We start from the raw sequence: 27570 nt of genomic DNA on the forward strand, positions 1-27570 counted from the left end.
CTACCCCAGCGCTTAGAAAAGTGCTCTGCACATAGTAAGCGCTTAACGAATGCCAAGATTATTATTATTATTACAAGCTAATCAGGTTGGACCCAGTCCCTGTCCCTCGTGGGGCTCAAAGACTTAGGATTCATTCTCATTTATTCTGTACCTAAAGGCGTAGTGGAGTGGAGTGAAAAATCAAAGTGCTTAGGGGTTAAAGATCCAACTGCATAATGGGCTAAAGAGTTGCCAACCCTTGTTTTTAGTAGTTGCGATGGTTTTTGTGCGTGCCAGGCACTGTACTAAGCGCTGGGGGGATCGAGGAGGGGAAATACAAGCAAATGGGTTGAAAATAGTCCCTGTCCCACATCAGCCTCAAAATCCTAATCCCCATTTTACAGATGAGGGAACTGAGGCCCCGAGAAGCAAAGTGACTTGCCCAAGGTCACAAAGCTGACAAGTGGCGGAGCAGAGATTAGAACCCATGATCTTCTGACTCCCAGGAGGCCCCGAGCTGTATCCAGTAGGCCATGCTGCTTTAGTAATGCTTGCTAAATTGTTCCCCGCGGGCTGCTGGATTGTAAACCCCCTTGAGGGCAGGGATCATGTCTACTAACTACAGTTCTCTCTCAAGCACTTAGTAGAGTGCTCTGCACACAATGGGCATTCAAATACTATGAATTGATGGCTTTCTGGATCCCTAAAGCAGCTCATTTACCACAAAAAAAAGCTCCGACCTGTCCAGACTGTAAAAGGCTGCAAGGCTTTCCATTCCTGCAGGAGTTCCTCCTCTTCCCGGTTAAATTGTTCAAAGACTAGAGGCCTTCACAATACCCCTGTTGGTGAGAAACGAATGAAGAGGTTCTTTCAGTTCTGGGAATCTCATAGGGCCTTTCCAGAAGAAGTCGTGCTGACCACACAGAAAAGGGTGCAGATTTCATGCCACTTCTAATTTTCCTGAAATGCTCTGATCTCTCCCCGGCTGGAGAGTAGCAAACTCCATCCGCCTTGAGGTCCAAGAAGAACTTCAGAAGTGTTTACATGCCGATTTTTCTCCGTTAAATCGGAGATGATGCATCTGGTGCAGTGTTGAGGAGTGACTCCTCATTGGTTGGGCCTAGCAGTCATCATCCCGAAAGGCTGTTTTTTAATGGTCTTTGTTAAGCGCTTACTATGTGCCAGGTAATGTACTAAGCACTGGGGTAGATACAAGCCAATCAAGTTGGGCACAGTCCATGTCCCACCTGGGGCTCACACTCTTAATCCCCATTTTCCAGGCCCAGAGAAGTGAAGTGACTTGCCCAAGGTCACGCAGCAGCAGACAAATGACGGAGCCCTGATTAGAATCCAGGCCTTCTGCCCGCCCGGCCCGTGCCCTATCCACTAAGCTGGGCTGTTCCACAATATTCTCACATCACATTCCACTGGTCAACTCTTCTACTTAAAAAAAGACCTACACATGGATTTTTAGAGTCGTCGGTGCCGCTCAGTCGATGGGAGTCAGAAGGTCCTGGGTTCTCTTTCCGGCCCTGCCCCTTGTCTGTTGGGTGACCTTGGACAAGTCACCTCACTCTGTGCCTCAGTTCCCTCATCTGTAAAATGGGGATGGAGACTGTGAGCCCCGCATGGGACAGGTACTGTATCTAACTCGACTTGCTCGTATCCACCCCTGAACTTAGTACAGTGCCTGGCACATATTAAGCGCCTAGCAAATACTATTATGACGATGATGAGAGTAGCGACCACCCTCTCTGCACCACCCACCCATAAAGGATGTCTTTTCCACGCTGTTGCGTTTGCTACCGTGCCCTGGGGGAGCATATTCAGTTTCTGTTTCCGTTCTGAAGGTTTTCCGATCATCACCTGCCGGGTCTGTCAGCTGCTGCTGTTTTCTAGCTGTTACTTCAGGTCGTACTGTGCTACGTCTTCCAAGTCCTCCTACTTTCCTCTTAGCTTACATCCCCCCAACTGGGCAGCTCAACCTACGTCATAACAGTACCCGTAGACCCTGAACTCGTTGTGGGCAGGGATTGTCTCACTTTATTGCTGTATTCTGCTTTCCCAAGCGCTTAGCACAGTGCTCTGTACTACGATTGAATGAACAATAAATAATTGTGGTGTTCATTAAGGGCTTACTCTGAGCCAGGCTCTCTACTGAGCGCTAGGGTAGACGCAAGATAGTTGGGTTGGATACAATCCCTGTCCCACACAGGGCTCCCAGCCTAAATCCCCATTTTACAGGTGAGGAAACGGAGGCACAGAGAAACGAAGCGGCTGTGTCCAAGGTGACGCATTAGACGGGTGGCGGAGCCGGGATTGGAATCCAGTCCCTCTGACTCCCAGGATCTTTCCACTGGGCTACGGCTGCTTCTCAGCAACTGTTGGGACATCCTGTTGCCATGGTTCCCACTTAGGTGAGATGTAATGAGCACCGCTGAAGTGTTGGTGAGGTGGCCACATCTCAGGATTAAGATGGGGAGTAAGTCATCCCAGAGTTGGGCGACCTTCTCAGGGCTCTGGGAAATTTTCTCTATACCCAGTTGCGTGGGAGGCGAAATGACTTGTAGCATCTGATAAAATTAACAATAATAATAATTATAATAGTATTAAGCATTTACTCTGTACCAAGCACTGTACTAGGTGCTGGGGTAGATACAAGATCTATCGAACGCTTACTATGTGCAGAGCACTGTACTAAGCACGTGGAATGTACAAATGGGTAACAGATAGAGACAGTCCCTGCCCTTTGACGGGCTCACAGTCTAATCGGGGGAGACAGACAGACAAAAACAATAGTAATAAATAGAATCAAGGGGATGAACATCTCATTAAAACAATAGCAAATAAATAGAATCAAGGTGATGTACATCTCATTAACAAAATAAATAGGGTAATGAAAATATATACAGTTGTGAAAATATAATCAGGTTGGACACAGTCCCTATCCTACACTGGGCTCACAGTCTAAGTAGGATTTAATCACTATTTTAAAGATAATTTAAGATACTTTTGCATGTGTGTGGTGATTTAAATGAATTTATTTAATTGCTCTCCTCCATATAATCAGATGTATAATCAGTTGTCCCTCTCTGATCTCAATCCCTGTGTCTGCTGCCGTGACTAAGAAAGGCCAGTGTTAATAATCCCTGTTCACGTGTAACTCTGCCATATCCTGGGCTATTTTCAATTCTGCCTTGTAGATTCCTGCTTTGGCAAAAGCTTCTGCCCGAAAGAAACAGCCCCCTTCCCCATCATTTCTCCTCCTTCTGGGAGCTTCAGGCTGAAATGTGGGTAAAGAATGGGGAAGCCAGTTTATACTGCTTTTTGTCAGTAGCTCTTTGACAGTCACTAATAATAATAATTGTGGTTTTTGTTAAGCACTTACCATGTGTCAAGCACTGTCCTAAGTATTGGGGTAGGTAGGTGTGAGATGATCAGGTCCCACACCTGGGGCTCACAGTCGAAGCCGGAGCACTCTCCAGCTGCCATCTCAGATTCATCAGCTTTCTGTTTCAGAACTGACGGTGGTGTTCCCGTTTGATTCGTGCCTTGAGTCCTGTGGTGGTCACCTTAAGTTTCGGTTGCAGTTGTCATCTGGAAGACAATTTAAGTGACAGAGCTGAAGGAATGAGTTGGTAATTGGTCCGGGAATCTTTCATTTCTAATGTAACTCGGGTGTTTCTGATGTCTTGGCAGTACGGCCCGTGGCTGTCGACATAATCGATCTGATGCTTCAATTTAGATAGTAAGTTTGGCTGTGCTGTTTTCTCACTGACTTTATTCCAAAGGTTCAATTCCCTCTCACCTTTCGTTTTAAAATTCCCAGGTAGCATCAGTCACTCTTTTAATAATAATGATTGTAAAGCAAAACAAAAAACAAATGCCATCATCGTCACAATATAATAATAAAGAGACATATTCCCTGCCCCCGACTGGTGCCTAGGGTGGGATGCCCTGCCAGTTCGGTCAAAGGCCCCGAGGTGCCCGTTGGTTCCTCTTTGCTCGTCGATTCCCGAGTTCATTCTTACTAGTAGATCCAGTGCGGTGAAGAGGTGAGCATCCCTCTTTGCCCTCCCTTAAGAAGGTGGAGCTCCTCCCTGTTCCTTGAGCAGCTTGCCTCCTGCTTGCCAGATTTCATTCCTGGTGACAGTGTTCTTTGCTTAAGTTTTCAAACCAGGATTGTGGGGCAGCGTTAGGGGAATTTGTTTATAAGGGCAAGTCTCCAAATGAACATCTGTGTCGCTTCCCTGACTGAAAAAATAGTCGTTGGGCATTAGAGAAGCAGCACAGCCTAGTGGATAGAGCACAGGCCAGGGAGTCAGAAGGGCCTGGGTTCTAATTCCAGTTCCGCTTCTTGTCCGCTGTATGACCTTAGGCAAGTCACTTCACTTCTCAGGGCTTCAATGACCTCATCTGTAAAATGGGGGTTCAGACTGTGAGCCCGGTGTTGGGCAGGGATTTTCTCTCTCTGTTGCTGAATTGTACAGTCCAAGCGCTTAGGACAGTGCTCTGCACACAGTAAGCGTTCAATAAATACGATTGAATGAATGAATGTGGGATATGAACTGTGTCTGACCTGATTAGTTTGTATTTACCGCAGTGCTTAGTGCACATCGTAAGTCCTTACCGATTGTGGTATTTATGTACTTACTGTGTGCTAAGCCCGGTATTAAGCACTGTGGTAGAGACGAGATAATCAGGCTGGTTGCAGTCTGTGTCCCACAAGGGGCTCTCAGTCTGAATCCCCATTTTAATGGATACTATTGAAAAAAACAACAACACTTGGGGTATTTGACTCTCAGGGTCTGGCAGAGTCAAATATTAATCCAACCAGCTGGGAAAAGAGACAGATTCCATTCCACCACGGCCTTCACTTGGTTGCTTTTGCAGCTCCTCGGGTCGGACACCCCCTTCCCCGGGCTCCTCCACGGAGGAGGACTTAGAAATGCGAAGGTTGGACTGGCTTTAGTCAGTCTTCTCCCAGGCTGTTTGCTTTGGGTGACCCTATTAGGAAAATGGAAAAGCTCCAAACACATAACCCTGACACCCTAAAGGTCATTAGATTGGGCAAGCCCCGCTATTATCTACAGAAGCATAGTCCATGAGTCAGTCCTATTGGAGTGCTTACTGTGTGCAGAGCAGTCTACTGAGCGCTTCGGAGATCCAGCGCTTAGAACAGTGCTTGGCACATAGTAAGCGCTTAGCAAATACCATCATTATTCTTATTAATATAACAAATAATGCCCATTTTACAGATAGTGTTGGTATGCGGTAAGTGCTTACTATGTGCAGACCACTGTTCTAAGTGCTGGGGTAGATACAGGGTAATCAAGTTGTCCCGCGTGAGGCTCACAGTCTTAATCCCCAATTTACAGATGAGGTAACTGAGGCACAGAGAAGTTAGGTGACTTGCCCAAAGTCACACAGCTGCCAAGTGGCAGAACAGGGATTCGAACCCATGACCTCTGACTCCCAGGCCCAGGCTCTGGCCACTGAGCCACGCTGCTACAGATGAAGTAACAAGCACAAAGAACTGAAGTGACTTGCCCAAGATGTCACAGCAGACAAAGGGCGGAGCCGGAATTAGAACCCAAGACCTTATGACACCCGGGCCCGTGCTCTTTCCACCTGGCTGTGCTCCTTCCCTCCAATCTCTGCTGCTCCCGCTTAAAGACTGTGAGTCCGTTGTTGAGCAGGGATTGTCTCTATCTGTTGCCCAACTGTACAGTCCAAGCGCTTAGTACAGTGCTCTGCACACGGGAAGCGCTCAATAAATACGATTGAATGAATAAAGAAGTAACTGGGGTCTTGCCCAGGCGGCTTTACTCTTCCACAGAAGTCAAAAAGGGCAAGGCGAGAGGCACCTCGGGTTCTGATTCCGGCTCCGTCAACTTACCTGCTCTGTGACCTCGGGCAAGTCACTTTACTTCTCTGGGCTTCAGTTCCCTACTCTGCAGAGCGGGGATTCAGTCCCTGCGCTCCCTCCTCTTTAGACCGGGAGCCCCATATGGGACCTGATTATCTTGTACCTACCCCAGTGCTTGGCACAGAGTAAGTTTAGTAGTAGGAATATTACTGGATCAAATCCTGCCTTGGAGCCAGAGAAAACAAGTTCTAAGGGCTGAAGCAGTAGGAGAAAGACCCCAGGGAAACCAGGGTGGGGTGCGTGGGGAGCCTGAGAGGAATGCCTCGGGGGCGAGGGCCAGAGACCACCCTTCCCCATTTAACACAAGGCCATTCTGGGTGTCTCCAAGTGGCCTGAAGATGAACTCTAGGGGTCTGGTCATTTGAAATGGGCTGCAAACACAGGGGGCAAGTTCATCACCTTCTCCACTCCTCCTCTTGGCTTAAAAAACCAAAAATCCACCCGACACAAAGTAGTGAAATTTGCCCCTCGTGCTGAAGGCTTTAGCTCACACTTTAGAGAAAGGACTTGAGAGGCTGCGTGTGATCTAGTGGAAAGAGAATGAACCTGGGACTCAGACGATCTGGTGTTAATTCCAGCCTCACCCCCTTCCCTGCCGTGGGACCTTTGGGAAGTCCCTGAACTTGTCTGTGCCTCAGTTTCCTAACCTGTAAAGTGGGAGTTCAGTAGCCGTTCTCCCTCATATTTGGACCGTGAACCCCATGTGGGAGAGGGACTGTGTCTGGTCTGATTATTTTGTATCTGCTGCAGTGTTTAGTCCAGCGCTTGGAGCATAGAAAGTCCTTAATGTGTGCCCACTATTAGTATTATTCTAGGGAGTCCACTGTGCCTCTCCTGTTTCCTTAAGTCTGTGGTCTCTTACTCTTTCTCTCACCTTGCATCAGTCTCGAGGATCTTCCCAAGAAAATTAATTTTGGAGATGATTCCAGACCAGCATTGTCCAGACCACAAACGCCAGCCTTTTTATTCCAGCTCTTAACTGTCTGTGCCAGGCTATTTTCTGCAGTCTGTCCTGTTAGAAAGTACGGGGTGCCCTGCTAACTTACGCCCACCCTTCGGAAAAAAAACAACCCAAACTCCCAATTTCAGCTCTGGAGAAATCTCTCTTACTGAACCCTGACTTTCAAAAACATTTTTTTCCTAATGAAATGTGCTGATCCCTGCTTGGGCTTGAATCCCGTGAGGTAAAGCGGTTCTAACTGGTTAGCTAGCTATTTACATCTATTTTTAATCCGTTATCCTCTAGCCCCGTATTAAACGCACCAAGTTTGTAGGCTTTCGCAAGCTACGGGGAGCATCCAGACGCGGAAGCCTCCCTATTTGGAATTGGAGGGAAAGACGAGGGGCCCGGCCCAACGATTACCATCGTGATCACGGTCATTTCTCAGAAAGAAACAACTGTCCTGCCCCATCTTCGTCTGGAAAAAAAAAGAGCCCGTACATATTTCATCCCTGGCTTGCTCTCATTTGAGTTTTCTTTAGTAGAAATGTGTGTGTGTGTGTGTGTGTGTGTGTGTGTGTGTTTTGAGCGTTCTTGCTGCCTTTGTAACCGATGACGTACCGCACCAGGCTTCCGTGCCTCAGAGCGGCATTAAAGGTAGCTTTTATCCTGAAGTCAGTGATCTAAATCACGTAAGCACCCACCGCGCTGCCTCGGACTTGTCGGAAGGGTGCGAAATGATTTAAAATGTAGCCCGATGATAGTTCTGGCGCTGGCTGGGTAAATAGGCCTTCCCACTCTTTTGGAGCCTTCCTCAGAGACTAGCTGGGCAGAAATCTGTTTGCGAAACAAGTCTGTCGTTCTTATGCAATTGCTTGTTATTTGCTCTGTTGGAGCAGTTGGGATGTGCTGCCTCCCCAGGGCCTAGGGACGATGATGGCCCGAAGGTGCCGTGTGTCTTGCGGAAGTTTTTCCCAACTCTGCCTGCTCTTACCGTTCCTGAAAGGAATAGGCAACCCGGCTCGCTGGTCTTGTTAAATTCCAAATTTCCATCGGCTTCGGAGGGAATGTCGACCTTAAAGCAAAGGGCGCGTTGGGTGGATGAAAACCAGGCAGGTTCTAGGTGTAAGGATTAATAGCAAAGTCCGTCAGTCATATTTACTGAGCGCTTACTGTGTGCAGGACACTGGGAGAATACGAGATATATTCTGTGCCCGCAACGAGCTTACCGTCTAGAAGAGATGAATGAAGGGAGCAAGTCAGGGTGACAGAAGGGAGCAGAAGAACAGGAAAAGAGGGCTTAGTCGGGGAAGCCCTCTTGGAGGAGATGGGCCTTCAGTAAGGCTTTGAAATGTTGGATTTGAGGAGGGAGGCAGAAGCAGGAAGTGGGCGAGAGGTCGCAGCGAGATAGATGACACTGAGCCACAGTGAGAAGGTTAGTATTAGAGGAGCGAAGTGGGTGGGCTGGGTTGGGCAAAACAGCTCACAAGAAAAATCATTGGAACTGTTTTTATATGTAAATCCTCGGATGACTTCGCCCTCTGGGCTGTTGCTTGGGATTAGGTTCCCCTTGGTGGCTGTTCAGCTCCTTGCTTTACCACTCTCTCCCATCTGTTCATGCTGGTCCGACTCCTCTCAGTCAATTAATCAGTCAGTTGTATTTATTGAGTGCCTACTGTGTGCAGAGCACGGGACTAAGCAGTTGGGAGAGAACAGTAAAACAGAGTTGATAGGAGTGTTCCTTGCCCACGATGAGTTTACAATCTACAGTCTCTCGCCTCTTCCCTGCGCTTATGTTGTCTGTCTTGGCTTTTCTGTCTGTATTTCTGAGAAACAGTGTGGCCTACTGGAAAGATCCCGGGCCCAGGAGTCAGGGGACTTGGCTTCTAGTCTTGGCCTTGCAAAGCAGCGTGGCGCAGTGGAAAGAGCACGGGCTTTGGAGTCAGGGCTCATGAGTTCGAATCCCAGCTCTGCCACTTGTCAGCTGTGTGACTGTGGGCAAGTCACTTAACTTCTCTGTGCCTCAGTTCCCTCATCTGTAAAATGGGGATTAAGACTGTGAGCCCCACGTGGGACAACCTGATTCCCCTGTGTTTACCCCAGCGCTTAGAACAGTGCTCTGCACATAGTAAGCGCTTAACAAATACCAACATTAACTTGCCTGCAGGATGACCTTGAGCAAGTCACTTAACATCTCTGTGCCTCTGTTTCCTCTTCTGTAAAATGGGGATAAAATACCCGTTCTCCCCCCTATTTAGAGTAGAGGCCCCAGAGGGGACAGGGACCGGGTCTGACCTGATTATCTCCTATCTACCCCAGTGGCTTAGTGGACTGTAAGCCCGTCACTGGGCAGGGATTGTCTCTATCTGTTGCTGAATTGTCCATTCCAAGCGCTTAGTTTACAGTGCTCTGCACATAGTAAGCATGAATGAAAGAGCATGGGCTTGGGAGTCAGAGGTCGTGGGTTCTAATCCCGACTCCACCACTTGTCTGCTGTGTGACCTTGGGCAAGTCACTTAACTTCTCTGTGCCTCAGATACCTCATCTGTAAAAATGGGGATTAAAAAATGTGAGCCCCACGTGGGACAATCTTATTACCTTGTATCTACCCCAGCGCTTAGAACCGTGCTCTGCACAAAGTAAGTGCTTAACAAATACCATAATTATTCTTATTATTTAGTACAGTGGCTGACACACAGTAAGCACTTAACAATGACCACAAATGCCACAGTTATTCCTGTGCTGGCTTCTGACACACTTTGCAAGGGCTTTTAGTCAGTATTTTACAAATGGATAGAGATTTAAATCTGTGGTTATAGGGCACTTCACTAGCTAGAGCAGGGAAACAGTTGGTGTATAGTTTTGTGGGGGGTTTTCTTGCGTCTTTGATTCCTTTTGATGTAAATGCTTGGTGAGCTTGCAGCAAATTCTATAGATATGAATGGGCTTATTCACATAACCTCTTGTCTAATTTCTCCAGGAGGGTGGAGTGAATGTCCAAAAGGGAAAAAGGAAAATTTTTTTCCCATATGGGGGGTGGGGGGAAGCATCAATAGAGGGTAGCTACGCAACTGAGAAATCAAAATTCTAAAACCATCAGCTAATTCAGAATGTACAATGATTCATTGTGCTAACTACTCTGTTATTGGCAACATTAAGTACTATTGTATTGTGAGCAGTCTCTGTGGTAAAATTCGGCATTAGCGCACTTCTAAATCACAGGCTTAAATCCCAACTTCAAATAGGCCCTGACGTTTTGTCTATGCACTTTTCCCAAGTATTTTCTGCTCAGAATGCAATATTAATGGAACAACCAATCAGTGGGATTTATTGAGCACCTACTGTAGCTTTGTAGTATATAACAGAAGTAGACTCGATCCCTGCCCACAAAAAACTTGCAATCTAGCTCATGTTCTTTCTCGTCATATCCGCTTCCATTTCACCTATCTGTAATTTTTTTCGAATGTCTGTCTCCCCCTCTAGGCTCTAAGCTCCTCAGGGGCAAGGACTGTGTCTACCAACTCTGTTGTATTCTCCAGAGGGCTCAGTACAGTGTTCTGCACACAGCAAGCGCTCAATAAATACCACCGATTGATTGAGGCGCTACTGGAAAAAAAAATCCAGGTTCTGTGCATTCTGTGCCTAGATCCTACATGTTCTTTACAAGATCCTCTGAAAAGCCCAAGCTGACTTGCCCATGATGAGCTTACAGCCTAGAGGGAGAGACAAAAATATAAATAAATTACAAATACGGACATACGTGCTGAGGGGGGTGAAAATCAAGTTCTCAGAGGGTACGGATCCAAGTGCATAAGCGATACAGAAGGGAGAGGAAGTCGAGGGAAAGAGGGCATAATCGGGGAAGGCCTCTTGGAGGAGATGTGACCTTAACAAGGCTTTGAAGTTGGGGAAAGTGAGGTCTGGCATATCTGCAGGGGAAGGGAGTTCTGGGCCAGAAGGAGGATGTGGGATAATGTCGGCAGGGAGACAGACGAGATCGCGGCACAGTGAGCAAGCTACCGCTAGAGAAGCAAAGTGTGCAGGCTGGGCTGTAGTAGGAGATCAGTGAGGTGTAAGGTAGGAGGGGGCAAGATGATTGAGCGTTTTAGAGCTGCTGCCAAGGACTTTGATGCAGAAGTAAAGCTTGTTGTGGACAGGAAATGTCACTGTTCTGTATTGTATTGTACTTTCCCGAACACTTAGTACAGAGCTCTGCACACAGTAAGTGCTCAATAAATACGATTGAAGGAGTGAAGTGGATGGACAACTACCGGAGGTTCACAAAGAGTAGGGAGGCAGGAACTGATTTTTTTTTTTTTTAAATAATAAACGATCCAGGCAGCAGCATGCAGTACGCGCTGGAGTGGGGAGAGGCAGATGCAAGAGGTAGGATAGGATAAGTCCTTGGATCTGCCTATTAGTGGTTTGTATGGAGAGGAAAGGATGGATTTTAGCCACGTGGTGAAGGTAGAAATGGCAGGATTTAATGAGATACTGAATATGTGAGTTGGATGAGAGAAATGAGTGGAGAATAATGCCAGGTTTACGGGCTTGTGAGATAGGGATCGTGCTATTGTCTACAGGATGGGAAAGATGGGAGGACAGGGTATTTGTTAGACATTCAAAACAATTGCCTGAGAAAGTTACTCAGTTTTGTGAGCTCATTTCTGGGCATTTGTCCTGAGGTTGTTGGAAGATACAGCTATATATGAGTTCATTTCAGCTGAGCAGGCAGTGTGTGTGTATGTGTGTGTTTGTGTGTGCGTGTGTGAGCACACAGGCTGAGCTTTTTGGGATCTCTGCCAAAGACGCTGGGGAAGATCCTTATGAAAAACCTCAGGGACTTAGCCATAAAAAGATGACCAGCTCTGTGGTGCATCAAAATGGTGCTCTCCAAGGAATGTTGAACTCTCTGGCAGTGGGAAGCTTCAATGTCTGCAGCAGAAAAAAAAAAAGCACACTCTATCCTGCCATCCTGCAGTTGGCTGTGACTGTTGGTGTCCACTGGGGACCCCGGGGGTTCCGTACCTTCCCGGAGGCCAGAATAGGGTGGACCGAGAGGCCTGTAGCCCCTAGTAATAATCATTATAATTGTGGCATTTGTTAAGCTCTTAGTATGTGCCAGGCACTAACAGATGATCAGGTTGGGTGCAGTCCCTGTCCCACTTGGGACTCACAGTCTTAACTTCCACTTTACAGATGAGGGAAGTGTGGCACAGAGGAGTTAAAATGACTTGCCCAAGGTCACGCAGCAGATTAGTGGCAGAGTTGGGATTAGAACCCAGGGCCTCTGACTCCAGGCCGGGGCTCTTTCTTTTCTAGGCCACGCTGCTCCTGTCTGAATGCCGAGCCTAAGCGGGCTCCCGGTGTGGGTCCCGGTCTGACACTGGTATGAGATTGTATTGAGGGGTTCCCAGTTCAGCTCAGGTCTGAGGAGTGTAGGACATCCAAGACCACCCCGAAACTGACCCAGCCACAAGATCCCTAGGTCCAACCCAAGCCTGCAGCAACTGGAACAACCCACCGCGGGCCACCATTCCAAAGGCGGTCCAAGGAACTCAAGGATGCCACCAGGTTCTGGTGTGACCTAGTGAATAGAGCATGGACCTGAGTTCTAATCCTGGCTCTGCTACTTGCCTGGTGTGTGACCTCAGTCAGCTCCTCCGTAAAATGGGATTTAATACCCGTTATTCCTTCCGGTGAACCCCATGTGGGATAGGGTCTGGGCCTGACCTGATTATCTTGTCTATCCCAGCACATAGTACAATGTTTGGAAAAGAGTAAGCACTTAATGAATTCCACAGTGAGGATTATGACTACTGAGACAATAGGTATAGGATTTGGTGTGGCCTAGGGGTGGCTTTGTTAGCCAAGGGGAGGTTTGGGCATGTGCATTAGAGGGGAAGGACCCAGAGGCAGGGGAAAATGGGGAAAGATAATAGCTCCGAGGATGGGAACAAAGACTTTCCAGAGGGAAAATAGACTGTAAGGTACAGCTTAAAGGGTTAACTTTAAAAGCAGGGGCGAGATCCTTCTAGACCTCTGTGACAAGTAAATGATTGAGGAGGGGGAAAAGTGGACTCTAGAAGGAGCAAGCGGTAATGGTCTCTCTCTTATTGTTGCTAATCACTTTGGTATAATTTATCATTTTTCATCTCATTCCGGGGCATGGTTGAGCATGATCTATCACCATTTTACAGAAAAGAAACCTGAGGCACAAAAAAGATTTGGGCGCTGGAAAAGATTTGGGAGCTTTCCACATTCTGACAAACACGTTAGTCCCTTTGTGCTACCTGTAGATATTTTCTGACACAAAATGGAAGTCGTCGATTCTAAATAGAACATGTAAGTACTGTCTCTTTCTAAGGATTTTTAAAGTCCTTTTTAGATACCGGTCATGAATTTTTCATAAGATTCTGAGGCTGACGCATTTTACGAAGGCCGAAAAGTCGATCAGAGGAAGTTGTCACTACGTAAGTAACTAGCAGTTGTACAGTGAATACTTGGTGAAGCCAGGAGTAGAAAATCCCAAAACCCCAATCAGCTATTTTTTAACCTATGTTCATTCAGTAGGAAATTGTTTCTGAGCAGAAAAATGATGCTGGGGGCCATTTAAAGTAGCTCTTTGGTTAAAAAGAAATGCTGAAATGCAGGTTTTTTCTTGAACAGGAAAAACCATGAAGCTGCGTATCTTTAAAATCTCTAAGAATAATAGTGCGTAACAAATTTAAAATGTGATGTGGCAGAAAAAAGCAGACTAGTACTCTTTTGGTCTTCATTCAACATACCCTAAGAGTTTAGCTGTGTAGTTCTTTTAATAATACCGATGAGACCACAAGTAGAAAATAGTGCTGTGTTATGCTTACTTTCAGGTATATAGCATGAGAGAGGTAGGCAAATTGGCAGGTGTTCAGAGAAAAGCAACAAATACAGGACTGGGAGAGAGATTTAGAGACGGACTATTTTTAGGATTTCAGTCAGGGAAAATGATGATCCACCAAGATCAATGCATATTTGCATATTTGAAAGCTGAAACTACCTTTTAAGCTTGATTCAAGAGTGCCCTGCACACAGTAAGCGCTTAATAAATACGACTAAATGAAGAAAAATGAAGATTGAGATTCCTAGCAGGAAATACTCCTTGGGAGGGAAGACCTGTATTAAAAGCTGGATCAGATAAGGATCAAGATGTTTTAAAATAGGGATCTGGCTTGGACTACATTCCTACCTACCCTGCTCCCTAGGAAATAGACTGGACTGATCGGTGGAGACTTTTCCTTCATTTTATTTGGGTTCGAAAGAACCTGCAAATCCAGCAATGACCTGAATGCTTTTTTTTGTTTTAAAAGTGAGCCCTGACGGCATGCCTGGTAGATTAAAATTGCTGAGAAGACATAGCTTCAACCCTAAGGATGTGCAGTTTAACCTCCCATCCTCCCCAACACACTCACACACCACTGTCCCAACAAGAGAAACAGCTGTGGCCTGATGGCTAGAGCACGGGCCCCGGGAGCCAGAAGGACTTGGGTTCTAATCCCAGCTCCGCCACTTGTCTGCTGCGTGACCCTGGGCAAGTCACTTCACTTCTCTGTGCCTCAGTTGCCTCATCTGTAAAATGGGGATCGACTATAAGCCCCATGTGGGACATGGACCATGTCCAACCCTATTTGTTCACATCCATCCCAGCGCTTAGTACAGTGCCTGACACGTAGTAAGTGTTTAATAAATACAATTAAAACTACGAGAGCTCATAGTCCAAGGAAGGTGATAACATCCAAAAAAACCCAACAAAGATAAAAACAGGGAGTGTGGCAGACAATGGAGGAAATGGGTAATGAACTATTTAAGTGGGGACAATTGTAGCTGCGATTAAAGCGAGCTGAGAAATTAGACCGTCATACGAAGGAGAGGATAAAACCTTTGAAGGAATTTCAGATAGAGAAGTACTGACATCTAAATGGTGAGTGAAGATGAATCTTTAATCTTTGGTTATCCCTCCAGCAAAGTGTCAATGAAAGGAGGACAATGTAATTGAAAATTAAACTAAAACCACAGGGAAAAGTCTTGGCTCTTGTCCAGAATGGGATTCTTAATGCCGCAGATGCAGCATAATGCTCGCGTGAATAGTAAAGTGCGGTGGCTTAATTGGCTGTGTTCAGTATTCTTACGTAGATCTAATTTATGGATGCTACGGGGATGCTGGGCGGAATTGTTTGGCCAATCCTCATCCTGTCAATCTCACAGAGGGAGAGGACGTAACCCCGGAAATTGAGGGGGGGGAGCAGTTGCAAGGGGCTGGAGAAGGCCAGCAGACACAAGGTTGACTCCCTCACCAGCCTCTTCTTCAAATTCCCCTGTACTAGCTGTCTTTTTTTTTTTTAATGCACTTGTTAAGCACTTACAAGATTATCAGATTGGACACAGTCCCTGTCCCACATAGGGCTCACGGTCTCAATCCTCATTTTACAGATGAGGTAGCCGGGACCCAAAGAAGGGAAGTGACTTTCCCAAGGTCACCCGGCAGACAAGCGACAGAGCTGGGATTAGAACTCAGGTCCTCTGCCAGGCCTCACCTCAGCTGCTGTGATTCCTCTCTCTCTCTCTCGTACAGATCCTGTGTCCCAGTTCCTGCTGCAGCTTCCTTCTCTCTTCACTTTACTGACTAGGACCTGCCCCATTGTCACTGGTGCTCTGCTCCCATCCTCCTCTGACATCTTCTCCTTCCACTGCTGGGAGACAGAATCTCAGAGAAGTGTCCATTGTAGACATTCCAACCTGGAGTTCTTTGTTCCAATATCACCCGTTGTGAGTCCAACACTGATTTTGGCATCTACAATACCCTGATCTCACCACTGACCCCTCTCCCTAACCTGGAACTCCCTCTCCTTTCTTTTATGCCAGACCACCACTCTCCCTACCTTCAAAGCATTATGAAGGTCACATCTCCTCCAAGAGGCCTTCTCCGATTAAGCCCTCTTTTCCCCCGGCGCCTTTTCCCTTCTGCATTGTGTACGCGCTTCGATCTGAAACCTTTGGGCATTTGAGAGTCACCCCATCTTCAACCCCACAGTACCTTAAAGTTATATCTTCTAAATGATTTATTGATATTGCTGTCCATCTCCCCCTCTAGACTGAGCTCGTTGTGGGCAGGGAACGTGTCTGCCAACTGTTGAAATGTGCTCTCCCACTCATTAGTATAGTAGTGCTCCCCATATAGTGCTCAATAAATACCTTTGATGATGATGAAGAAGATCTGTCTGCCTTGCTCGAAAATATGATCTTGAACAACAGGAGGAGAAGCACTCAGCTTTATGCTACATTTTCAACAACGTTAAATCATTCTGAAATTTTCCCCAAATCAGCAACACTGATGAGAATACTGTTGTAAAATCATGGGATAATTTGTCGGAACAGCCTAAGAGCTGCCAATAGCCCGTTACTAGGAATTGTTTAGAAAGCCTTGGTCAGACAACACAAAGATTTTTCGTTTTTTGGGGTTTTTTTAATGGCATTTGTTAAAGGAATGTGCTGACCATCGTACTAAGCGCTGGATGGATAGAAGATAATCAGGTCGTACATAGTCCCTGTCCACCTGAGGCTCACAGTCTTAATCCCCATTTTGCAGCTGAGTCAACTGAGTTAAGTGATTCGCCCAAATCCGCAGAGCAGACAAGTGGTGGAGCTGGGATTAGAACTCAGGTCCTCTGACTTCCAGGCCCAGACCCTTGCCGCTAGGCCACACTGCTTCCCAGCCTTTCTCCCGTCTTGCAAATCCACAACTCTTGCTTTCGAGGCCCATCTTCTCTAACCTCCCTTTCAACATACTCTTAAAATTCTTGTATTTGTTTATACATTTGATATTCAACACATTTAGCTTGTCATTCCTATCTATGTATTTAATGAACATTTTCTGTGAGCAGAGCCCTGTGCTAAGTGCTTGGGAAAGTAGAGTAGAAGCAAGACGCCAATTTCAGTTCTTGGGAAAGTAGAGTAGAAGCAAGACCCCAACTACCACGATCTTAAAATTTGATGTGGGGAGACACTAAAATTATTTACAAATAGCGGGGATGAGAAGAGGACCGAGGAGAAAATAAATCACAGTATAGAAGTCAGGCTGAACTATTAAAATAAATAATTGGATATTCATAAGAGTTGAGGATGGATGCAGATACATGTGTCCTAAGGGAGGCTGTTGGGTGGCTACAATTTGGGATGTAGGGAATTAATTAGGAAGGCTTCATGGAGGTGGGATTTTAAAGATGGGGAGAGCCTTTTGGATCATAAAGTCTTTTAAGGGCAAGAAACACAAGTATAGGGTGTGTAGCCTGGGGAGACTAAAAAATTCTTGTGGCCTCCCACTCTTCTAGATCTCATTCTCATCTTTATCTCCCCAGACTGGATCCTTGCTCCTCCTCTCCATAACTCTTGGGCAGGTTGGGCTCTGGGCCCGCACAGAAGTTTGCAATAGGAGTTGCAACAGCCCTTTAGCCTAGAATTTTCCACCCCTGGTAATTCTCTCCTGGCTCTGAATGAAAGCTCCCATCCTTTCCTGCCCCCTCGATGTTTGACTTAGAATTTTATTGAATTTTTTTGTTGTTTTTTTTTAACATCTATTCTGTGGTTTCCCCTGTTCTTCCTGTCTCCATTATTTCATGTCAGCTTTTAATCTGGGTTCAAGACGTCTCACAAGACGGTTTCGGATTAAAACTCCGTGAGACTAAAATCAGGGGAAAGTACAGAACGAAAGAGAGGCCTTTTAACCCCGAAAGGGCTCAATTTCATTTTGCGGCGAAGTCCGTAAATGGATCTTGAAGGGTGGCCTCTCCAATCCCACAGGACCTTCTGGGGCCGTCAGCTGCCGGGAGATGGGCAGGGTGCCTACTTTTCTCCATTTCTCTCGTGGTCTAAATGTGAGTTCCGAACCCTGACCTCTCGTAGCAATTACCTTCTCTCCCAACTTTTTCCATCGGCGCTCCTCTCCGGATCCTTTCACCGCTGCCCGGCACAGCTGCAAGGGATGTGACGTCTCTTCCAAGCCCTTCTTCTCACCACCTCCTCAATGGCCAGGAACAACCACCGACTCCTTCCGTTCGGGACCAAGATGGGAGGGTGATGCTTGGTGCCTGGCAAAGGACCAGTAACGTTTAACTTATCTTAAGAAATCAAGACTAGCCATTAGCTTTTCTGTAACCGATGACATTAATTGAGCACCTACTGTGCGCAGAACACTATGTTAAATGCTTGAGAGGGCTCAGTACAACAGGGTTGGTAGACATATTCCCTGCCCGCCAGGAGCTTAAAGTCTAGAGGGTAAGCTTTCAAGACCTGAAAACACACTAAGAAAATTAAATTGGTGGGCTATTTTGTAACCCCCACAATCAGGAGTTTTAGTTATAATTTTTTTTTTTAAATACCTGGCACTTTCTAAATAGACTCAAAGAGAGAAAGCACAAGTTCGCAGTGAGCGCCAAGCTTACTGGCTAAATCGAAGGCAGAACTGTTAGGTATTATTTAGTCTGAATCCAAGACCCATGCTTCTGTACCTTATTTGGATATTACTGCTTTTAAAGCCGAGCTGTTCTTCCAAACACTGGGAAGAGTTCAGAGCTACTTTACAGTGCATGATGTAAGACCCACAAGTCTCTCGCTGCACTTTCCAGGGGAGGATTTCAGATACCTTCCCGAATGTGAATATACTGAACAATGTGGCTGAGTCAACTTTTGAAGGGGGGAGGGAAAAAAAAGCAGCAAACTACACAACCACTCTTGATCAAGCAGATCTTCTCCGAGTTAAAGAGATCAGTGTTTAGCCCCTTCTCATCTAAAAAGCAAACAACTCGGCTCACAGCTAAAGAACAGAAGTGGCCAGATGTGGTATGCTTTATCTCCACTCTCACAATGGCAGTTAACTCTGGATCCCGGTTATCCCTTGGCATTTCTACAGCTCAGATACAAGCTACTGACCTTTAAACACTAACAACAAAATAGGGCAGTTTCCCAGAAATTATTTTTTCCCACTTTTCCTCCATCCCTCAACCAAACTTTCCCCAGGACTGAATCCTAGCCTGGAAGCCCAGCTAAGCATGACAAGAGGTTACACTCAGAAATCTCCCTGAGACTTGGAAGAGAATGAAAATTTAAAAACTATCAAGGTTTGCAGTGCTGGGGGCTCTTTCCTTTTTTAATGCTCTAAGCCACACTTACTGTTGGAATTTAGAAAATTTGCCAGGAAAGATACTGACTGATTCCATGGGTACATAAAGCCTTTTGGTTAGGAAAAGGGTTTTTAGAGGAGGCAAAGCCTCCCAAAAGCCAACTTCAAATTCCAATTAAGTGGATATTTGCCTGGCTCCAGAACAGCCTATTATTAACTTCCATCTCTTTTTCTCCACTGATTTCCCTATGTCAAAGTGAGGAGGAGGAGGAGGATATAACACATGTAGACCAGCGGTTCCCTAATTTTTATTTCAAGCACCCCTTTGGCAGGACCCTGAATTTAGGAGTATCCGTTTCATTAATCCTTTTATTTACCGAACTATTTCTCCTCATGTCCCACGTAATCATTTAACCTTCCAGGGTCTCCAGAAATTTCAGGCAAAGTGTAGGGCTGGGCCAGTGACCTGGTGGATACTCTACGGATTAAGTCGATTGACCTGGTGGATACTGAACGGATTAAGTCGATCCTGTCACTTTAGGCAGGACGGGCTGAGATGGGGAAAAGAGGGGAAGTGAGGGACAAAAGGTAAAGAAGGAAGGCAAGAAAGCTGGGCAGAGAGGAGAAGGGAGAGGGGCAAGACTCACCTACTTTGGCCACCACGGCTGCCTCCTAAAATGCTGCCATCTCAGCCGGTGAGGACTTGGCCCCGAATAATAATGATGGTATTTGTTAAGCGCTTACTATGTGCCAAGCACTGTTCTAATAGGTCAGTTCCCCTGAGGTAAGGGACACAGCCCCATGGCTACGTGGGCAGCATGGTCAAGTTGGCCCTAACACCCTTTTCTGGAGCTGGGAGTCTGGATAGAATGAGAATTATTTAAGCACAGTCCCAGTGTGCACCATTAGTAGGGTGGGGTCGGCAGCAGTGACTGTCCCGCTGAAGAGTTGGAAGAAATCAGCTGCCTTTTCTTCTTTTTCCTTCCTGTGGCAGCATGGCTGAGGGTTCTTCTTCTACCTCCCCATCAAAGGTGTGGGAAAACTTGATGGGTCCTGCCTGAGGCAGTGTGGGTGTCAGGATGGAATCCAAATCCTTAAGGTCCTGCCTAGGGCAGTGACTGGTCCCTGAAGCATATAATAATAATGATAGTATTTGTTAAGCACTTACTATGTGCAGAGCACTGTTTTAAGCGCCGGGGTAGATACAGGGTAATCAGGTTGTCCCAAGCGAAGCTCACAGTCATCATCCCCATTTTACAGATGAGGGAACTGAGGCACAGAGAAGTGAAGTGACTCGCCCACAGTCACACAGTTGACAAGTGGCAGAGCCGGCATTCGAACCCATGACCTCTGACTCCCAAGCCCGGGCTCTTGCCACTGAGCCACGCTGCTTCTCTGCATATAAATGCACTATGCATTTATACAATATGCAGATGGGTACTCAGCCCAAAGCGCACGGGATATTGAATTTTTTTTTTAATGTGGTGGGGAAAGGTGGGTCTATGTGACTTCTTTTCATTAGAAAGCTTCAGACTGGTACATTTTCCCAGGCTTTTGGCTTCTGTCTGAGCGCCTCCAGACGAAGAATTTCAGCCCTCCAAAGGGGAAGCTTCTGGATTCCGATCCATCTCCCACCTCCATCCTCATCTTCCCACCCTGAAGTAGATGGGATCTCTGGGAACCAAGTCTAACGCCACATTTTTCGGTCTGCAACTTTGTCACCCGTTCCTCACTTCCAAAAAGGACTTCTAATAATAATTGTGGTATTTGCTAAGCGCTTACCATGATGTCAGGCACTGGACTAAGCGCTGGGGTGGATACCAGCAAAAAATAATGATAATAATTGTATTTGTTAAGGCTTACTAGGTGCCAAGCACTGTTTTTCAAATCGGCTTGGACACAATACTAAGTCCATCGCTTAGTCCAGTGCCTGGCACACAGTGCTTAACAAATACCATAATGATGATGATTAAGAGGGAGAGCGCTGCAGATTGCCGAAGCTCCTTTCATTCATTCATTCAATCGTATTTATTGAGCGGTTTCTGTATGCAGAGCACTGTACTAAGCACTTGGAATGGCCATTTCGGCAACAGATGGAGACAATCCCTGCCCAACAATGGGCTCCCAGTCTAAACTGGGGAAACAGACAACAAAAGAAATGCCTCATTCCAAATGAAGAAAAAGGAGCTGCACGCCAAGTTTTTGCAAGTTTAACTAACAGTCCCTTTAAAAGAAACTTTCCACCATCTCTACCTATGTATTAGACGACGTGGGAAAACCTCCTGGGGGTGAGCAGGGAGACTGGCTTGGGTGTTTATTCTTTTTGGGGGGGGACTTCAAAGCCCCCATTGCCTGGGCGTTTATTCAATCATTCAATCGTATTTATTACGCCCTTACTATGTGCAGAGCACTGTGCTGAGCACTTGGAACGGACAATTTGGCAACAGATAGAGACCATCCCTGCCCAACAAGGGGCTCACGGTCTAAAAGGGGGAGACAGACAGCAACTTTTTTTGGGAGGTGTTCAAAGCCCCCACTGCTTGGGCGTTTATTCAATCGTATTTATTGAGTGCTTACTATGTACACAGCACTGTACTGAGTGCTTGGAATGGACAATTGGGCAACAGAGAGAGTCAACCCCTGCCCAACAACGGGCTCATGGTATATGAGGGGGAAACAGCAACTTTTTTGGAGCTGTGTTCAAAGCCCCCATTGTTTGGGTGTTTAATCATATTTATTGAGTGCTATGTGCAGGGCACTGTACTAAGCGCTTGGAATGGACAAATGAGCAAAAGAGAGAGACAATCCCTGCCCAACAAGGGGCTCATGGTCTACAAGGGGAAAACAGACAGCAACTTTTGGGGGGCTGTGTTCAAACCCCCCATTGCTTGGGTGTTTAATCACATTTCTTGAGTGCTATGTGCAGAGCACTGTACTGAGCGTTTGGAATGGACAGTCGAGCAAAAGAGAGAGACAATCCCTGCCCAACAAGGGGCTCATGGTCTACAAGGTGGAGATGGGCAGTAACTTCTTTTTTTGGGTGGCGTTCAAAGCCCCCATTGCTTGGGCTTTTATTTAATCGTATTTATGGGTGCTATGTGTAGAGCACTGTACTGAGCGCTTGGAATGGACAATTGAGCAAGAGAGAGACCATCCCTGCCCAACAAGGGGCTCATGGTCTACAAGGTGGAGACGGGCAGTAACTTCTTTTTTTGGGCGGTGTTCAAAGTCCCCATTGACTGTGTGTTTAATCGTATTTGAGTGCTATGTGCAGAGCACTGTACTGAGCGCTTGGAATGGACAATCGAGCAAAAGGGAGAGTCCATCCCTGCCCAATAAGGGGCTCATGGTCTACAAGGGGGAAACAGACAGCAACCTTTTGGGGGCTGTGTTCAAAGCCCCCATTACTTGGGCATTTAATATTTCAAGAGTGCTATGGGCAGAGCACTGTACTCAACGCTTGGAATGGACAATCGGGCAAAAGGGAGACCATCCCTGCCCAACAAGGGGCTCATGGTCTACAAGGTGAAAATGGGCAGTAACTTCTTTTTTGGGGCGGCGTTCAAAGCCCCCATTGCTTGTGCGTTTAATCGTTATTTGAGTGCTATGTGCAGAGCACTGTACTGAGCGCTTGGAATGGACAAGCGAGCAAAAGAGAGAGACCATCCCTGCCCAACGAGGGGCTCATGGTCTACAAGGTGGAGATGGGCAGGAACTAACTTCTTTTTATGGGTGGTGTTCAAAGCCCCCATTGCTCGGGCTTTTATTTAATCGGATTTTTTGAGTGCTGTGTGTAGAGCGCTGGACTGAGCGCTTGGAATGGACAATGGAGCAACAGAGAGACCATCCCTGCCCAACAAGGGGCTCATGGTCTACAAGGGGGAGATGGACAGTAGCTTCTTTTGGGGGGGCGGCGTTCAAAGCCCCCATGGGTTCCTCCCTGGGGGTGTCAAAGGCCGGCTGGTGCTTGAGGGAGCCTCATTTTGCCGGGCCCGGGGGGGTGGAGGAGGCGCGGCCCCCTCGGCCCGAGCTGAGGAGCAGCCGCCCGCGGCCTGCTCTTTTCCCGCCCCCCCCCCCAAGCCCTTGTCGTCGTAGTCGTCGTCGTCCCCTGGCCTCTCCCCTCCGCCCCCCTCCTCAGGACCCGCCGACCAGAGCCCGGATGTTGGACCGGCTTCCCGCAGCGGGTCCTTCATTTCCATAAAAGGGCAGCGGGCCGAGGGGCGGCGATGGCCGCCGGGTCCCCCCCCTTCCCTTCGCCCCTCAGCCTCCCCGGCCCGCCCTCCATCTCTCCCCTCAGCCTCCCGCGCGCGCGCGCGCCGCTCGCCTCAGCCTCCCCTCGCGCGCGCCCCGAGCCCCTCAGCCTCGCCGCGCGCCTCAGCCTCCCCTCGCGCGCGCCCCGAGCCCCTCAGCCTCGCCGCGCGCCGCTCGCCTCAGCCTCCCTCGCGCGCGCGCGCGCGCCCCGCGAGCCCCTCAGTCTCCCCTCGCGCGCGCCGCTCCCCCCGCCCGCCCCCGTCGCGCGCTCGCCTCCCGGCGAAGGGGAGGAGGGGGGGGGGGGCGCGCGCGCTCGGGGCGGGGCCGGGCACGAGGCCGAAGCCTCGAGCCCGAGGGAGGGGGAGGCGCGCGCGCGCGGGGCAGGGGGGGGGGGGCAGCCGGGACCGACCGACTGAGGGACGGACGGACCATTAGGGCGCGCTCCGCCTCCTCCGCCTCCTCCGCCTCCTCCTCCTCCTCCTTTTTCTTCTTCTCCTCTTTCTCCTCGTCGTCGTCGTCGCCGCCCCTGAGGAGAAAGCGGGGGCGAGGACGCCGAGCGCTTCGCCGCCGCCTGCGGTCCGGCTGAGCGAGCCCGAGGAGAGGCGAGGGGAGGTGAGAAGGGGGGAGGGGTCCCCGCCTCTTTCCCTCCCTCCCTCCCTCCCTTTTTGGGGGGGCTGCTCCTCGGACGGAGCCCCCCATCTCCCCCCCCCCCCCCCCGCCGGGGACTGGACCTGAGGGAGGCCAAGGGAGCCGGGCCCACCCCAGCCCTGCTTTCTTTCCCCCTCCTCTTCCCTCCCTGGCTGTGATTTCCCCGGCCCCGGCCCCGTCCCCGGCCCCGTCCCCTCCCCGGCTCGGTGGGATTGTCCTTCCCCCGGGGAGGGCAGAGCAGAGAAAGGCTGCCGAGGACCGTTTCCTCTCCCCCTCCCCGCCTCGCTCGCTCGCTCGCTCGCTCGCCTCTCTCTGTCCGGCTCGCTCGCAATCTCTCTCTCCCTCTCCATCTCTGTCTCTCCGTCTCCCCCGCTCTCTCCCCACTCTTCCTCGCTCCCTCTTTCTCCCCCCCCGTCTCTCTCTTCTCTCTGTCTCTCTCTTCTCTCTCTGTCTCTCTCTTCTCTCCCTGTCTCTCTCCTCTCCCTGTCTCTCTCTCCCTGTCTCTCTCTTCTCTCCCTGTCTCTCTCTTCTCTCCCTGTCTCTCTCTTCTCTCCCTGTCTCTCTCCTCTCCCTATCTCTCTCCTCTCCCTTTCTCCCTCTTCTCTCCTTGTCTCCCTCTCCTCTCCCTCTCTCCTCTCCCTGTCTCTCTCTCCTCTCCCTGTCTCTCTCTCCTCTCCCTGTCTCTCTCTTCTCTCCCTGTCTCTCTCTTCTCTCCCTGTCTCTTCTCTCCCTGTCTCTCTCTTCTCCCCCTGTCTCTCTCTCCTCTCCCTGTCTCTCTCTTCTCTGCCCGTCTCTTTCTCCCCCTGCTTGATTCTTTATCTCATCTCTCCCTGTGTCTTTGTTCTCTCCATCTCTCTCTTTTCTCCCTGTCTCTCTGTCCTCTCTCCCTCTCTCCTTGTCTCCCTGTCTCCCTCTCTTCCTTCCTCTCTCTCCCTCCCTTTCACTCTCCCCTCTCCCTCTTTTTCTCCCTCTCTCCCTCTCTCCTTGTCTCCCTGTCTCCCTCTCTTCCTTCCTCTCTCTCCCTCCCTTTCACTCTCCCCTCTCCCTCTTTCTCTCCCTCTCTCCCTGTCTCCCTCTCTTCCTTCCTCTCTCTCCCTCCCTTTCACTCTCCCCTCTCCCTCTTTCTCTCCCTCTCTCCCGCCCTCCCTCTCTCCTCTCTCCCTGTCTCCCCCTCCCCTTCACTCTCCTCTTCCTCTCTCCCTTTTTCTCTCCCTCTCTTCTTCCCGCTTTCCTTCCCTGTCTTCTCTCTCCCTTTCTCTCTCCCTCCCTTTCACTCTCCTTCTCCCCTTCCTCCCCCTCTTTCTCCCTCTTTCCCCCAACTCTTCATCCCTCCCCCTCCTTTCTCCCTGACTCCCTTTCTCTCCCTCGTTTTCCCTCTCCCTCACTCTTTCCCCCGTCTCCCCCTTCCCAGACAGGAGCCATGGCCCTGGACGGGATAAGGATGCCAGATGGCTGCTACGCCGATGGGACGTGGGAACTGAGCGTCCATGTGACAGACCTCAACCGAGATGTGACGCTGCGAGTGACGGGCGAGGTCCACATCGGAGGGGTGATGCTCAAGTTGGTGGAGAAACTCGGTGAGTGGCATCCTAAGAATGCCGGCTGGGTCCCACGTCCCCCTCACCCCCCAACCCCGGGCACCGAGAAGTGCTGTGACCCAGTGGATAGACCCCCCCCCCCCCCAGGCAATGGAGGCACAAGGACCTGGGTTCCAATCTTGGCTCCGCCGCTCATCCTCTGGGTGACCTAATAATAACGTTGGTATTTGTTAAGCGCGTACTATGTTCCGATCACTCTTCTAAGCACTGGGGTAGATAGAGGGTCATCAGGTAGCCCCAAGTGAGGCTCACAGTCTTCATCTCCATTTTACAGATGAGATCACTGAGGCACTGAGAAGTGAAGTGACTTGCCCAAAGTCACACCGCTGACAGGTGGCAGAACCGGGATTCGAACCCATGACCTCTGACTCCTAAGCCCGAGCTCTTGCCACTGAGCCAGGCTGCTTACCGTGAGCTCATTTTGGGTGGGGAATGTGCCTGTCCAGTGTTGTATTATACTCTCCCAAGCGCTTAGTACAGTGCCTTGCACACAGTAAGCGCTCAGTAAACACCATTGACCTCCGACCTCAGTTCCCTCATCTGGAAAATGGGACATAAGATTGCGAACCCCCTGTAGGAAGCCCGATCAGCGTGTCTGTCCCAGCGCTTAGTACAGTTCCTGGAATTCATTCAGTAGTATTTATTGAGCAGTTAGTACTAAGCCCTGGAATGTAGTGAGCGCCTAACTGGTACCAGAAGAAGAGGGTGTGTGTGTTGGGGGAACTCCTCGAACACGGTGACGCAGCCTGAATGGACAGGAGGGGAAGGCTGGGACCTCGGATTTGCCTCAAATACTCCAACCCATAAAGCACCCACAAAGTTAGCAAAATGTGCTTTTTCTCTCACCACTCCCAACTCTTGGTCCAGAAATAAATCGCCTTGTCACATCTACTTGGTTCTGCCCCTCTCCAAAACCTGACTAATGAATCGCCGACCTGGGAGCCCCATATTGTCACCGACCTCACCTTGTCTTTGCTGTGGCAAACTCTCTCTTTAGACTGTAAGATCACTGTGGGCAGGGAATGTGGCAGCTAAACTGTTGTACTCTCCCAAGTGCTCAGTACAGACTCCTCCACATAGCGCTCAATAAATACCATTGATTGTTTAAGGATGGAGCTCAGAATATGACAGATTAATCATTGCAATGTCCAAAAAGGTGAAGACGTTCATATTTTGCTCACCAGAATGTCGACTTGTTGGACTTTTTTAAAAGCAAGTAAAAATTGACAAGTTTTTGTGTGCAATTTCCAGCTGTGATACGCGGTGCATTTAACTACTGTGGGATGGCAGCACATAGTAAGCACTCAGTAAATACCACTGAATGATGGATGGGACATTGTGTTTATTGAGCACATACTGTGTACTGAACACAGTACATTGTGTCACTAAACTACTACATTACAACGGAGTGAATAGACACTTTCCTACCCACAGTGAGCGTACAGTCTACTGTAGTTTACACGGGGGAATGTGCCTCTTATATTGTCATATTGAACTCTCCCAAGTGCTTAGAACAGTGCTCTGCACGCAGTAAGAGCTCAATAAATGCGATTGACTGACTAGAGGAGGAGTTTTAAAAGAGCTCATTCTCCCTTTGAGGAGGGGTGGGGCACTCTGACAATGTAGTGAGGTCTGGAAATCGAGTACTCTTGAACGTGGCTTTGGACTAATAGGGAGCTAGATTTAAAATAACTAAAATAGATTATTGAAAGCAGTATTATATTTCAAATGTTGATTTAGTTATAGGTGTGGATTGTAGCTTTTTTTCTTTTTGGTTCCACTACAAGGTCAAGGGCACGGAACTCCTCCAGTGCACAAGAAATGTGTGCCAAATAGTTTGACAGTCTGTTTAGGATGCCTTAAGTATTTGAAGCATCAAGGATCATTTTTGTGTGTGTGTGTGTGTTGTGTGTCTTAATGCCAACGTTGAGTTTCTGACATGTCAAATTACTTTTAAAAATGTGGAACATTGTCTTCCGTACATTTGAAGTCGATGTCTGAAGGATTGATGATAGGAATAGTTGATCTTAAGTGGGAGTCGATTCATTCTAAAGCTGTAAATGGAATGGCT

At 48.4% G+C, this 27570-nt stretch overlaps 1 protein-coding gene and 1 long non-coding RNA gene across 7 annotated transcripts in view; one reads left to right on the forward strand and one right to left on the reverse strand.

The window, feature by feature from the left end:
- Positions 1-462: 462 nt before the first annotated feature.
- Positions 463-23728, reverse strand: LOC114816488. The gene is made up of 4 exons (XR_003764267.2): positions 23683-23728; positions 17794-17971; positions 3368-3576; positions 463-818 (listed from the first exon to the last, which is right to left on the reverse strand). It is a non-coding gene; the product is annotated as an uncharacterized LOC114816488 (long non-coding RNA).
- Positions 23644-27570, forward strand: part of FERMT2 (FERM domain containing kindlin 2) — a 77339-nt gene continuing 73412 nt past the window's right edge. For 2 of the 6 annotated variants that reach the window (XM_029078748.2, XM_029078750.2), the window contains exons 1-2: positions 23645-23865; positions 25313-25478. In XM_029078748.2, the coding sequence (XP_028934581.1) occupies positions 25322-25478 (157 nt within the window). In that variant the 5' untranslated portion in view covers positions 23645-23865; positions 25313-25321. Of the gene's footprint in view, positions 23866-25312; positions 25479-27570 lie in introns of all 6 variants that reach the window. The other 4 variants (XM_029078749.2, XM_029078751.2, XM_029078747.2 and 1 more) reach the window with 3 other exon arrangements.

The sequence above is a fragment of the Ornithorhynchus anatinus genome, chromosome 14 (genome assembly GCF_004115215.2).
Source record: "Ornithorhynchus anatinus isolate Pmale09 chromosome 14, mOrnAna1.pri.v4, whole genome shotgun sequence".
NCBI lineage: Eukaryota > Metazoa > Chordata > Mammalia > Monotremata > Ornithorhynchidae > Ornithorhynchus > Ornithorhynchus anatinus.